The sequence below is a fragment of the Acinonyx jubatus genome, chromosome D4 (assembly GCF_027475565.1).
Source record: "Acinonyx jubatus isolate Ajub_Pintada_27869175 chromosome D4, VMU_Ajub_asm_v1.0, whole genome shotgun sequence".
In the NCBI taxonomy this organism is placed as follows: domain Eukaryota; kingdom Metazoa; phylum Chordata; class Mammalia; order Carnivora; family Felidae; genus Acinonyx; species Acinonyx jubatus.
Genome location: NC_069391.1, coordinates 81,579,290 through 81,593,322, shown reverse-complemented (window position 1 = coordinate 81,593,322; position 14,033 = coordinate 81,579,290). Strand labels below are relative to the sequence as shown.

The following is a 14,033-nucleotide window of genomic DNA, read 5'->3' as shown; positions in this document are numbered from 1 at the left end:
CACTACGAAGGTTTCTCAGAAAGTTGACAATAGAAATACCTTATGATAATCGCACCACTGGGTATTTACCCAGGGAAAACGAAAACACTAGTTCTAAAAGATCACCATGCTCCTGTATTTATTGCAGCTTTATTTATAATAGCCAAGATATGGAAGCCACCCAAAGATGGCGGTGTAAGTTTCTCAGCCATAGAAAAATCCTGAGATCTTGACATGAGCCACAAGTGAATGGACCGAAAGGGCATTATGCTAAGTCAAGTCAGACAAATACCACCTGATTTCACTTGTATGTAGAATCGAAAAAACAACACAAGACAAAACAAAAAGCAGAAACAGATTGAGAAATACAGAGAAAACGATGGTTGCCAGAGGGGAGGAAGGCAGGGAATGGGCAAAGCAAGCGAAAGGGAGTGGCAGATCCAGCTTCCAGTTGAAGAATGGTTAAATCACAGGAATAAAAGGTATAGCAGAGAATCTGGTCGGTGGTATTGTGGAGGCAGACCGTAGCTACCCATGCGGTGAGCAGAGCAGAACATACAGACTAGTCGAATCACCACGTTCTGTATCTGAAACTAATCTCACATTGTATGTCAACTACGCTTCAATAAAAAAAATTATTCCAAAAAAGTAAACATCAGGTTAAGGGTGTGAGTTTCTTAGGCAGAAAGTTGGTGGGGGGGAAAAAAAGGCTTGGAAATAAGCCTTGAAAGGAGACCTCAGAAATGAAAGGTGTGTCTCATCTCTGATGCCCCCTGCACATGGTTCTGAAAAGTGAACTTCAGCTCTCCCCACTGGGAAGCCCACCCAAAGTGCTCCACTTTCAGGGTCCCCCCTGGGGTGTCTGGTTCCCCCTACTGCAGTCCAGACTTGGAAAGGGCTTCCCGTTAGCAAACAGACTGCTTATGACTTGCTCTTTGATTTCTGTGTCTGTGCTTTAAATCTTTTTTTCTTTTTAATTTTTTTTTTCAACGTTTATTTATTTTTGGGACAGAGAGAGACAGAGCATGAACGGGGGAGGGGCAGAGAGAGAGGGAGACACAGAATCGGAAACAGGCTCCAGGCTCTGAGCCATCAGCCCAGAGCCCGTCACGGGGCTCGAACTCATGGACCGCGAGATCGTGACCTGGCTGAAGTCGGATGCTTAACCGACTGCGCCACCCAGGCGCCCCTAAATCTTTTTAAATACGAAAAAGCTTTGCAGTCTTTGACCACAAGTGTGCATTAGTGTGTGGTTTCAGTCACTGAAGTTAAGCACTTAAGCTTCAGTGGAAATAAAGATGCATTTCTGTCACCCACACTCTCAGACGTAAACACTTACGTGGAATAAATAACGCTAGGATCAGGCCACAGGAGTTCAGATCTTGGCTTAACGATGGGTTTAGGTCCCACAAAAAGGTGACAGTATCACAAATGCAAAGGGCACATAAGACACCCCAGTTCCTGAACATCGTGGCTTAGCCTGGCCTGCCTTAAAGTGCCCAGGATACTTACATTCGCCTAAAGTTGAGCTAAATCATCTAGCACCAAGCTTATTTTATAAGAAGGTGTAATTTATCAAAAACTGTACTGAAAGAACAGGAAGGTTGTATGGGTACCACGAGCACGTGGCTGGCTGCCACTGCCCAGCATCCTACGAGAGGTTCATACCACACGTTGCTAGCCCAGGGAAAGATCCAAGATCAGAATTCAAAGCTGGACTCCCACCAAATGTCTACGGCTTTCGCACTATCAAGTCAAAAAAAAAATCCTAAGTCAGACCATCCTAAGTCGGGGGCTGTCTGTACCTAAATACTCTTTTACTTTTCCCATGGCCATTATCACACCTGTACCTTCAGGTCTCAGAATTTAAAATATTACGTATTCTCCCAGTACCACACGCGTAGGAAGAAACCTTGCCATAGCTGCACACACACGACAGTTCAGTGGGTGACGGCTCAGACGACGTTGTCTGTCTGTCATCCCTTTTCTGAGATCTGGCCGGGTTCTCTTGCCAAAACACCAGTTCCCATTTCTGTTTCTAAAGCCTCAAGGCCAGGGGTGGTTGCATCTCAGGGCACCCCAAAAGTTGCTCGTCTTTGGGGCAATAATACTGTGAAAATCCCATCTTCGATGGAGGATGGGGGTGCAGCTGGAGGTACCAGCCTGTGTGCCCCATTGTGGAAAATCAACTCAAAGGCTTAGTCTCCTTCTAGGATCATCAGCTGGTGCTTCTTTCCAGTGACCGGTAAGGACTTGAGGGGTCTAATTTGAAGGAAAATTATAGCACATCCCCTCCTAAATAAGAGGATAATAAAATTGCTTTCTGCAGACTTCGCACTGTGGCCAAGCAGAGAGACACTATGCTGTCAGATTCCACACAGATTTAAAGACCTGTCTGGCCACCTTGTTTTATTATAGTTCTAAGTTAGCACAAAACAGACACTTTCATGTAACCCATCATGTCGTCCCAGGATTATGTTAGGACATAGAGAGTTGGTAGTTCTTACCGCACGTGGACATTCTTGGACCCTAGAGGTGACAGTAGGTGTTAATACAAGTTTAAAAGAAACTTATACAACACCCTCAATTTAATAAAAACAGGTGAATATTAAGGATTTTTCATTATTTTTAATAGTAAGGACAGTATATTTCATTATAATTTTTAGTGTTGATATTTGAGAGAGAGACAACAGGGAGGGGCAGAGAGAGGGAAACACAGCATCCTAAGCAGGCTCCAGGCTCTGAGCTGTCAGCACAGAGCCCAATGCAGGGCTTGAACCCACGAACCGTGAGATCACAACCTAAGCCAAAGTTGGACCCTAAACCGACTGAGTCACCCAGGTGCCCCTAGAGAGTGTATTTCATTATAAAGCCTTTGGTTTTTTACTAAATTATCAATGTAACCTAATTTGAGAGACACCCAAATACTACTTTTTTTCAAATAGTGATTTATATACGGGAACTATTTACAATAAATTTGTTAACCATATTTAATACAATCTTTTGGTTTGAACACAACAATGGGATGTGTTGACACAGCCCACCATGACTGCCCAAGTCCCCCCAGCTGGCCAGCCCATGTCGAGTGCGTTCTGGATGCTGGGTCTCCTGCCTCACCTGCCAAGAGGCTGGCCTGCCTCAGGCCTCAGTGACAGCAACCACCCCTCCTTCGGTGATCACTCCTTTCTTTACTGTGGTCAGAATACACTTCCAAGTCAAAGCTAAACTGGTTTCCATGAGTCTGCCATGGTTGTGGTCTTAGAGCCATTTAGTCTCACTCATTGGTCTCAACAGATGGGAAATTACACTCTTGTCCCTGGGCTGGGACATACTGATCAGGGTGTCCAATGGGAAGAGATTGAGAAGGGTTAAGCTTTTGCTACTCTACTCCACACATGCTGATATTCTAACCCCCACCCCGAGGATCCAGGCCATCTGTGCCCCTATTATTGAGGACATGTATCTTAGGACTAAATGAGTACCCAACTCTTCCTTCCCCGTGGCCTTCAGTAGTTGGAAGACAGCCTTCATGCCCAGGTCTCTACTGGGCATCTCTAGGTCTCTACTAGACCAAAATGCCCAGGTTTTTAACCATTTTCATGGGGTCTTGGGTTTGGAGCCCTTCCATGTTGGGTCATCTCGGCCATGTGTCCAACTGGGTCATGGCTTTCTCCAAATTTATCATTAGAAACCAGACCCAGACTGGTTTCTGTGATCTAGAGAACAAGAAGAACAGAACTGTCACCTCCTTCAGTCTTTTGTTTTTTGTTTTTTAAGAAAGCAAGACTGATAGGGGCGCCTGGGTGGACTAGTCGATTAAGCATCCAACTTTGGCTCAGGTCATGATCTCACAGTCTGTGGGTTCGAGCCCCAGGTCAGGCTGTGTGCTGACAGCTCAGAGCCTGGAGCCTGCTTCAGATCCTGTGTCTCCCTCTCTCTCTGCCCCTCCCCTGCTCACACTCTGTGTCTCTCTGTCCCTCAAAAATGAATTAAAGTGTTAGAAAGAAAAAAACAAAGCAAGACTGATAAAGCTGACCAGTAGGAACGTATCATTTTACATGGATTTTTTTTATGTCCCTCATTGATATGCACCACACTAAGGGATCAGACTGAATCTGAATAAAGTCCACTTCACACACATCTGTCCTGAGAACGTGGGCAGCTTCCCCTCTGCCCACTGCTGTGGCTCATGACCCCTGGGCTATTTTTGGAAGATGATTTAAGTATTAATTAGAGCAGGTTATACATTTAGGCAGGCAAATCTTCCTAACTTAGATTAATAGGAAACAAAATGGAAACTATTAAAAATTACAAATCCCAATAGGCTTAAATTACATGATAAAGTATTCCTTTTTAAACCGAATCTTTGACATAGCCTCTTAATTTTCAAAATCATTTCAAATGCATTTGCTTTTTCAGCCTCCAAATGAAGGTGTTGGACCACACATTCCAACACCTCCGACCTTCTCAACTATTTTGAGGACAAAAGCACGTGGCTGACACTAAATGACCCCTATTTAATCTGTGTATGTAGCTTGTGTGTGTGTACCCACAGTCACATACATACATGCACTGTATTTCCCCCCAAAAAGTTTATCCCTTAAACTACCCTGTAAGGTAGGATTTAGGACTCCCATTTTCCAGCTAAAACAAGGTACAAAGAAGGTTAAGTAGGGTTGCCTAGGGGGTTCTGTAGGTTAGGCGTCCAACTCTTGATTTCGACTCAGGTCCTGGCCTCACCGTTCCTGAGTTCGAGCCCCGCATTGGGCTCTGCACTGGTGGTGTACAGCCTGCTTATGATCCTCTCTCTCCCGCTCGTGCTCTTTCTCAAAATAAAAAATTTTAAAAAGAAATTTATTTGCATAACATCCCGTAGCTGTAGTACTTAGGAAACCAGTAGGTTTAACCAGCTACGTCTGCCTCTAAAAACTGAACATGGTACTGCCTTCCCATGTAGATCTTGGCTTAACGGTCATAGACTGAACCGGCAGTCTCTGACCTTAAATGCTTACCATTTTAAGTTAAATATTTGCTGGATATATTTTTACTCCCCCGTCACGAGGACAGTGTTTGAAAACGAACACGGCATTCATGAGTCAAGACCAGGTTCAAGTTGTTCTGATTGGCTTCAGGCCTGCTGTAACAGCACATGCCCCAAGCCCTGTGCCCTTAGAGGTCAGGGGTGCACCTTAGCCAGTGTTGTTTCCTTCTGAGTCTTAGCACAGTGCTGTGCTGTCACAGGAACTCGATACACCCGGTGTCCTCAGAGGCCATAGGTCCACCAGAGAAGTGAATGCTATGATAATCATCACAGAAGGACCCCGAGCCTAATGCACCCTGACCTCTACCCGCACATTTCCCAGGCACAAGGCTTAGGCCTAATGATGACCTTGTGTTCCCTTTCGTGAGGAACAGTTATAAATCCATGCCAAAACTTAGGTTTACAGCTGCTTTTTTTTTTTTTTAACCTCCCCAGTAAGTGAAAATGGTGACCATTCCACAGTTGTGGAAGAGAAGTTTCTCCACTCCAGAATTACCCAGAGGAACTCGGCTGACCCTCCTGGCACACAAGAAACAATCAAGTGGATCTAGGAGTTTGCAAAGTGTGGGGGGAACCTTGGTCCATAGGCTGATCAGCAGATGTGATGTGAAAACCATCACACCATTCTATCATTTGCTGTTGCTTGCTGAACTGTGAAGAACTTCATGAACTATATTTAAGCTGCTTTCTAGGCCATTGCCAATCACCATTTTGGACTTGGAAGTGCTATTTTCCTATTGACGCTTGCATTATTTCATTTTGCATGCATCCAGTGGTTATACATGAGCAACATATGTAATCTGCTTATTTTTTAAAAAAATCCATTCATGCAAAATGGTAAATAAAGTATAAATTCTGCATTTTTTTTGCAAAATGATAATCATAGCCCATGTCATTAAAAGTTTAAATTGGTTTCATATCAAGATCAGTGTAATAGGTCTGCATATACTTTATAGGAAACTAGCTTCTATAAAGATTTTTTCACTGTTTACTAGTGAAATGAGAAAAGCAAAGCTATTTATAAAAGGCCTTATGTCGTGTACATACGTTGTCTTTGAAATATTTGTGATTTAGTTTATGGCTTGTAAAAGAGAAATTATATAATTTATTTAGTAAATACTATTGTAAACTATAGTTTTATTGAGAGAAATAAAATATTTTGTTCTCAATTGTGGTGGGACATTAATTCTGATGGTTTATGGTCTTTAAATTTCTTTTATTAGTTAAAAACAGATCACCTAGGGTGCCTGGGTGGCTCTGTCAGTTAAGCGTCTGACTTTGGCTCAGGTCATGATCTCACGGTTCATGAGTTCAAGCCCCTCATCAGGCTCTGTGCTGACAGCTCAGAGCCTAGAGCCTTGCTTCAGATTCTGTGTCTCCATTCCTTCCTCCCTGTCTCTCTCTAAGATGAAGAAACATTAAAATTTAAAAAAACACATAACCTAGATATTTCTCCATTTTTAGACATTCAGGGATCCTGTATCTCTCATGATCAAAGCAGAGAACATTCTCTGGATCCTGAGAGAAGATACAGTAGATTCTGCTCAACTTGTTCAAGAGAATTTCTCAAACATCCTGGTGGATTAGGGTGCAGTATCTTATACTGAGGTAACAAATAATCCCAAAATCTCTGGATAGGGGAACCAGAGCAGCCCCCTTCTAGAACATGGCATTTGTATGGCAGAAGACAAAAAAGTGACAGTGCAAGCAGGCAAGAGGAGCTCATAAAGCTTCTGCTTAGATGTAGCTTACGTTCTCTTGAACGTCACCTTGTGACATGGCACTGGCCCAAGTAAACGACACTGACAGGACTCATGCCAGAGGAATGGGAAGTCTACTTCTCACCGAGGAATTGACTCGGCAAAGAGGCACGGTGGGTATTTTAAGCTATTATTGCATCTACACCATCTCATGGGTTTCCCCAGCAGCAGAGGCTTACGATGGAGAAACACAGCATTGGAAAGCAGAATGACAAAGGCTACAGAAAGCCATTCCTGATGATTAAGATGCTCAGTGTAAAATACTTCAAGTTCAAGCCAACAGATTCTTAAAGGCAAACATGGTATTCACTTTTGTAAATATAACCTAAAGCCATGGTTCCTCAGTGTAAGTAGTAATTTTACCTGCAGAGTTGGCGCTGGGCATCGATCCTGGGTTGGGATTTCAACATAGAATTCTAATGAAGCCAGCAGCTGAGGACCCTTTCCCTAATATTCCTGTCCTAATGAATTTCCCCACCTCCGGTAGAGGTTTACCTAGCTGAAATGCCACTCTCTCCTACCCCCAATTTGTAAATCTACCCATATCTGGCCTACAGACTCTTCCGTGTGCCCTCCCCTGGTGCCATCAATGCCTCTCCATTGGTGTCCCGAAATTCACTTCTTACGACTTCTATCATCCTGGATTCGTTTTGCCAGTTCTTGTATTTCACATAAATGGGATCATATGGCATGTACTTTCTATCTGGTTTTTTGGTGTCCCTGTTCAACACTATTTAAAATTCATTCCCTTTTATGTAGCAGAGGCTCATTCTTTTTCACTACCGAGTAGCATTCCATTGTGTGAATTCCAGTTTTCTACACGGTTGCCGATTGGAATGTAGGCTGCCTCAGATTTAAGACTATAAACAAACATGAACGTTGGAAGATGGATGACAAGAACTCCTAGACCTCTTCCTTCACACAGCTGCTAGACGCAGACAATTTTGACTTCTAGCACCTGTACTGGATATGGAAGAATTTTCCGTGAGGAATATCCCTATCAGGAAGGAGATGATCATCCTCTAATTTGCCTAGGACAGCCTGAGATTATGCCCGACTCTCAGGCATGACGACAGTACATTCTTTTACTCTCCCCACTCTTGCATTTGGACCACCACGATATTACTTTACCAAAGGAGAGAGTCTACAGATCATAACATTGGCGATCTCCCGGCGGTTGACTTAGCCAGGGCACCGTACAATGAGTTTCAGCTACCAAGCCTTCCCCCGCCACCAGTGCTCGTGGCATTTAGTCCCCACTCTTCATGAGCAGGCAGCTAAGGATCAAGAAACAGCTGAGGAAATTCTCTAAAACAGAACAAACATACCCACAGAAAACTGAGGACAGAGAGAAACGGAGTATATGAAGCAAATTTGGAGGAGCCTGGCTGGCTCAGTCAAACGTGCAACTCTTAATCTTGGGGTTGTGACTTTGGGCCCCACAGTGAGTGTAGAGATTACTTGAAAATAAAATCTTTAAAAAAAAAAACCTCGAGACAAACAAGAATTACCATTATATCTTTATAAGTAACAAATTATATGGCATCCATTAAACAAGATCACGATGCTATTACAAAAATGAACATTCACAAAACATCAAAGAGCTCTTGGAAAGTCAAAGCATAATGGTGGAAAGTAGAAATTAAGAGAATGATTGGGGTGCCTGCCTTGTTCAGTTGTAGACTATGTGACTCTTGGTCTCAGGGTCCTAAATTCAAGCCCCATTGGGCACAGACCTTACAAATAAACAAAAAAAAAAAAGTGATTGGAAGATAAGACTGAGGAAACATCCAAACAATTTTTTAAAAGAGGAAAAAGAATTTCAAAATTTTACAGACTATTCCACCAGATCATCTATCCAATGTTAATTCCACAAAGAGAAAACATAGACCATGGAGGTAAAGAAGCCTTCAAACAAATAATTTAAGAAAATTTCTTCAAACTCAAAAACATGACTTCCCAGATTGAAAGGGAATGAATGCCCATAAAGACGGACAAAAATGAACCTGACCATGCAATTTCCAGCCACCAGGGATGATCATGAGACTCTCTAGACCTTCAGAGACTAAAATTAGTTTTGTATAAAGCTCAAGGGTCAGAATTGAATCAAAGTTATCAACAGCATCACTGGAAGCTAGAAACTAATGGAGCCTTCAAACTTCTGAGAGGAATTTATTTCTAATCTATAATCCTATACCCTGTATGTTACTTAGGTTTCTCTCGACAAATAGGAGTGACATAGACATAGCTAATCGATTTAAGAAATTGGCTCACATGATTGCGAGAAAAGGCCACTGTGAAATTCAAATGGCAGGTTAGCAGGCTGGATACAAAGGTGTTGATAGAATAGTTGTGAGGCATCCTTTCTTCTTTTCTAGAAGACATCACTTTTTCCTTAAAGGCCATCTCTTGATTGGATGAGGTCCATTCATTTGGCGAGGGTAATTTTCTTTACTTAAAGTCAACTAATTATGGTACTATGCTAAGCAAAATACGTCAGTCAGATAAAGATAAATACCATGTGATTTCATTCATTTGGATTTTAAGAAACAAAGCAGATGAACATAGGGGCAGTGGGGGGAAGAAAGGGAGGCAAGCTGTAAAAGACTCTTAATGATAGAGAACAAACTGACAGTCGCTGGAGGGGAGGTGGGCTGGGAATGCGCTAAATGGGGGATGGGCATTAAGGAGGGCACTTTGTTGTGATGAGTACTGGGTGTTGAATGTAAGTGATGAATCACTATATTCTACTCCTGAAACCAATATTACACTATGTTAACTAACTTGAATTTAAATAAAAACCTATCAATATAAATTACTGTTTAAACAAAGTCAACTCATTACGGACCTACAACCACATCCACAAAATATTTTTCAGCAATACCTACATCAGTGTTTGATTAACTAACTGGGTACTCTACCCTAGGCAAGTTGGGATGTAAAATTCACGACCACCTCATCAAGACAAAAAGCTTCTGCACGGCAAAGGAAATGACAAAACTAAAAGGCAGCCTGTGGAATGGGAGAAGATATTTGCAAATGACCTATCAGATAAAGGGTTGGTATCCAAAATCTATAAAGAACTTCTCAAACTCAACCCCCCGAAAAACAAATCATTCAGTGAAAAAAAAAGGGCAGAAGACATGAACACTTTTCCGAAGAAGACATCCAGATGGCTAACAGGCACACGAAAAGATGCTCAACGTCACTCACCATCAGGGAAATACAAATCAAAACCACACTAAGATCCCACCTCACACTGGCCAGAGTGGTTAAAATCAACAACTCAGGAAACGAGATGCTGGCAAGGATGTGGAGAAAAGGGAACCCTTTTGTGCAGTTGGTGGGAATGCAAACTGGTGCAGCCGCTCTGGAGAACAGTGTGGAGTTTCCTCCAAAAATTAAAAATAGAACTACCCTACAAGCCAGCAATTGCACTACTAGGTATTTATCCAAAGAATACAAAAATGCTGATTCCAAGGGTCACATGCACCCCAATGTTTATAGCAGCACTATCAACAATAGCCAAGCTATGGAAAGAGCCCAAATGTCCATCGACTGATGAATGGATAAAGAAGATGGTGTGTGTGTGTGTGTGTGTGTGTGTACATACATAAATACATATACATATATATACACAAATATATGTATATAATGGAATATTGCTCATACTACTCAGCAATCGAAAAGAATGAAATCTTGCTATTTGCAACAATATGGATGGAACTAGAATGTGTTATGCTTAGTGAAACAAGTCAGAGAAGGACAAATATGACATGATTTCACTCCTGTGAAATTTAACAATATAGATGAACCTAGGGGAAGGGAAGGAAAATAAGATAAAAACAGAGAGGGAGGAAAACCCTAAGAGGCTCTTAAATACAGAGAACAAAATCAGGGAGGGGTGGTGGGTGGGAGGATGGGCTAAATGGGTGATGGGCATTAAGGGGGGCACCTGTTGGGACAAGCACTGGGTGTTCTATGTAAGTGATGAATCATTAAATTCTATTCCTGAAATCAGTACTACACTGTATGTTAACTAATTTGGGTTTAAGTAAAGTTCTTAAAAAATAAAAATAAAATTACCACATCCTGAAAAAAATATTATGTAAGAATAGAATAATCTATACAAAAATAACTTCCATCTTCCTTTTACCTAGAAGCTTCAAAATGTGTGTTTTGCCAAAATGAGATAATGAACCAAGAGAAAGAATGCCATGAAAATGAAAGGCCTAAGATCCAGAAAATAGGACAAACAACCCAAGAGGGAGGTGAAAGGAATCCCCCAAGATGAAGGTAAAGGGATATCCCAAGATGTCAATAATGGAGAAGATCCAAAAAACTCTCAAGATTAGAGGTCAGATGGCTCTGGGCCCCAGTTCTCCAAGAAGGTGAAGATACCCAGGAGATTTATAAAATGAGGGCATAAAACTTTAACTCTCCATACCCTGGAATTGATCCTGGAGTTGGACCGGGGGTGGGGGGTGGGGGGAGCTTCGGATGACATTAGCAGAAAAACTGGAGAAATCTGAATAAAGTTTGGAAATTAATTAACAGTGTTGATGAAGTTTCATCTCTTAGTTTGGGCAAAGGAATCATAGTTCTAGAAGATGTTAACAGTAAGAGAAACTAGGTCAAGGGTATACAGGAACTATATTCTATCTTTGCAAATTTTCGGTATATCTAAACTGATTCCCCCCAAAAAAGTATATCAAGACTGAAAAATACATGGTCAAAAGATTTAAACAGACACTTCAAAGAAAATATATGAATGGCAAATAAGCACGAGATGCTCAACACCATTAGTTATTAGGAAAATGCAAATTAAAATTATAATGACATTTCACTACCCATATATTCAAATGGAAAATTTTTTCTTAATTGACAATGCCAAGGGCTGGTGAGAATGTAAAGCAATTCTAACTCTCGTATTTTTCCGCTAGGAAGGCAAAATGGGACAGCCATTCTGGGGAGAAAAAAAAAAAACCTTTTCAGTTTATCATAAGGTTAAACGGACCTTGGACGCTTCTGACAGATGGCAGCCGAGTAGGACTATACGCTCACCTTGTCCCCCAAATACAACTAGGTGACTATCGTCTCCTCCGAAATACCCCAGAAATCGACCTGAAGACAGGAAGAACAAACTTGACAAGTGAAGAAAGAGAAGAGGTCACATCAAAGAAGGTAGGGAGTGAGGAGAAGCAGCTCAGGAGAGAAAGAGGTCATGGCTGCTGTGATGAGCAGACAGCTGTGGCCACAGTGTGGCCACAAGGCGAGAGACGGACCGGCACACAGAGGAGCCCGCAGGGAAAACAAATCCCCACAGCCAGTGGCTTGAAAACTGAGAGGGCCTGAATTTTGTGAGCTCTTGCGAGCAAAGGGGCTTGAAGCTTGGAGTGTAAAGGTGAGCGGGCTTGGCCAGGATACGGTCCAGAGATCCTCGCGCTGCTCTTGGGAGAGAAGGCGGGCCAATGACCCACACCTCCAGCATGGGATCTGGTCTGAAGAGCACCAGGGGCGCAGAGTGGGGACGTTAGTTGCTCTTCCCAGAGCAGGAGCTGGCCAGCACCAGGTCACCTACCCCTACCCCTCAGCGTAAGCACAGGGTCACGTGCAGGACCCAGCCCAGCACGGACACTCACCACCTAACTTGATTACACCGAGCCCCGCCCCCCATGCCCTAGGGTCACCACCCATCAGCCTCATGTGCCTCAGTCCCAGCGCGGAGGGGGCTCCCACCCCCACAAGACGGGCCCCAAACCCCTGCTCATCCTTGCATCTCCTCACCTGGGACTTTTGCAAGGCCTTGGTTCCAGCAGCAGTGGTGCTAAGTCCCATTTCACCAACAGAGCAGGGCACACCTACTTAAAATGCCCCCCATTCAGGCGGGGACCCAATACTGCCCACAACAGGCAAAGAGAGCCTCTGCCCATGTCTGGCTTGAAGGATCAAGGGGCCAGGACACAAAAGCAGAGCTCACGCAGCACCCATTAGAGACGCTCCTGGAAACAGGGCCCTGGGGACAGAGGACACGACCCTGCAGGCCACTGTGGGAACTCTTCTTCGTAAGGACATCACCCTCAAGAACAGATGGTGTTGGGAAAACTGGACAGCGACACGCACAAGAATGAAAACAGACCACCCTCTTACACCGTATACAAAAATCAACAAAATGGCTCAAAGACCTACATGTGAGACCCAAACACCATAAAAACCCTAGAACAAAGCACAAGCAGCATTTTCTCTGCCATTGACCATAGCAACTTTCTTCTAGATAGGGTCCACTGAGGCAAGAGCCACTACAACAAAATTAAACTATTGGGACTACATGTGGGGCACCTGGGTGGCTCAGTCGGGTAAGCGTCCAACTTCAGCTCAGGTCATGAGCTCACGGTTCATGGGTTCAAGCCTTGGGGCAGGCTCGGTGCTGACAGCTCAGAGCCTGGATCCTGCTTTGGATACTGTGTCTGCCTCTCTCTCTGCCTCTCCCCTGTTCGTGCTCTCTCAAAAATAATTCAATGTTTTTTGAAAAAGTCAAAATAGAAGCTTCTGCACAGCAAAGGAAACAATCAAGAAAACTGAAAGGCAACCTACAGAATAGGGAAAGATATTTTCAAATGACATAGTATCCAAAATATGTCAACAACTTATACAACCTGGGGCGCTTGGGTGGCTCAGTTGGTTGGGCTTCCAACTTCGGCTCAGGTCATGATCTCACGGCTCTTGGGTCCAAGCCCCAAGTCAGGCTCTGTGCTGACAGCTCAGAGCCTGGAGCCTGATTCGGATTCTGTGTCTCCCTCTCTCTTTGCCCCTCCCACATTCTCTCTTTCAAAAGTTAATATACATTAAAAAAATTTTAATGGGCAGAAGACATGAACAGACATTTCTCCCAAGAAGGCATACAAATGGCCAACACACCTATGAAAAGATGCTCACGTTACTTAGTATCAGGGAAATGCAAATCACAAGTACAATGAGGTATCACCTCACCCCTGTCAGAATGGCTAAAAGTAACAATACAATAGACGCCAAGTGTTGGCAAGGATTCAGAGAAAGGGGAACCCTCTTCATGCACTGTTGGTGGGAATACAAACTGGTATAGCCACTCTGGAGTATAGTATAGAGGTTCCTCAAAAGTTAAAAATACAACTCCCCTACAAGCCAGCAATTGCACTACTAGGTATTTACCCAAAGGATACAAAAATGCTGATTCAAAGGGGCACATGCAACCCTGATGTTTATGGCAGCATAGT

General features: G+C 43.2%; 1 protein-coding gene across 5 annotated transcripts in view; it reads left to right on the top strand.

Annotated features, from left to right (window-relative positions):
• Nucleotides 1-11,174, top strand: part of PIP5K1B (phosphatidylinositol-4-phosphate 5-kinase type 1 beta) — a 311,282-nt gene extending 300,108 nt beyond the window's left edge. For 2 of the 5 annotated variants that reach the window (XM_027041084.2, XM_053205298.1), the window contains exon 14: nt 10,941-11,172. In XM_027041084.2, the coding sequence (XP_026896885.1) occupies nt 10,941-10,976 (36 nt within the window). In that variant the 3' untranslated portion in view covers nt 10,977-11,172. Of the gene's footprint in view, nt 1-5,455; nt 6,190-10,940 lie in introns of those variants that run through there. The other 3 variants (XM_053205297.1, XM_053205301.1, XM_053205300.1) reach the window with 3 other exon arrangements.
• The last annotated feature ends 2,859 nt before the right edge of the window (nt 11,175-14,033 follow it).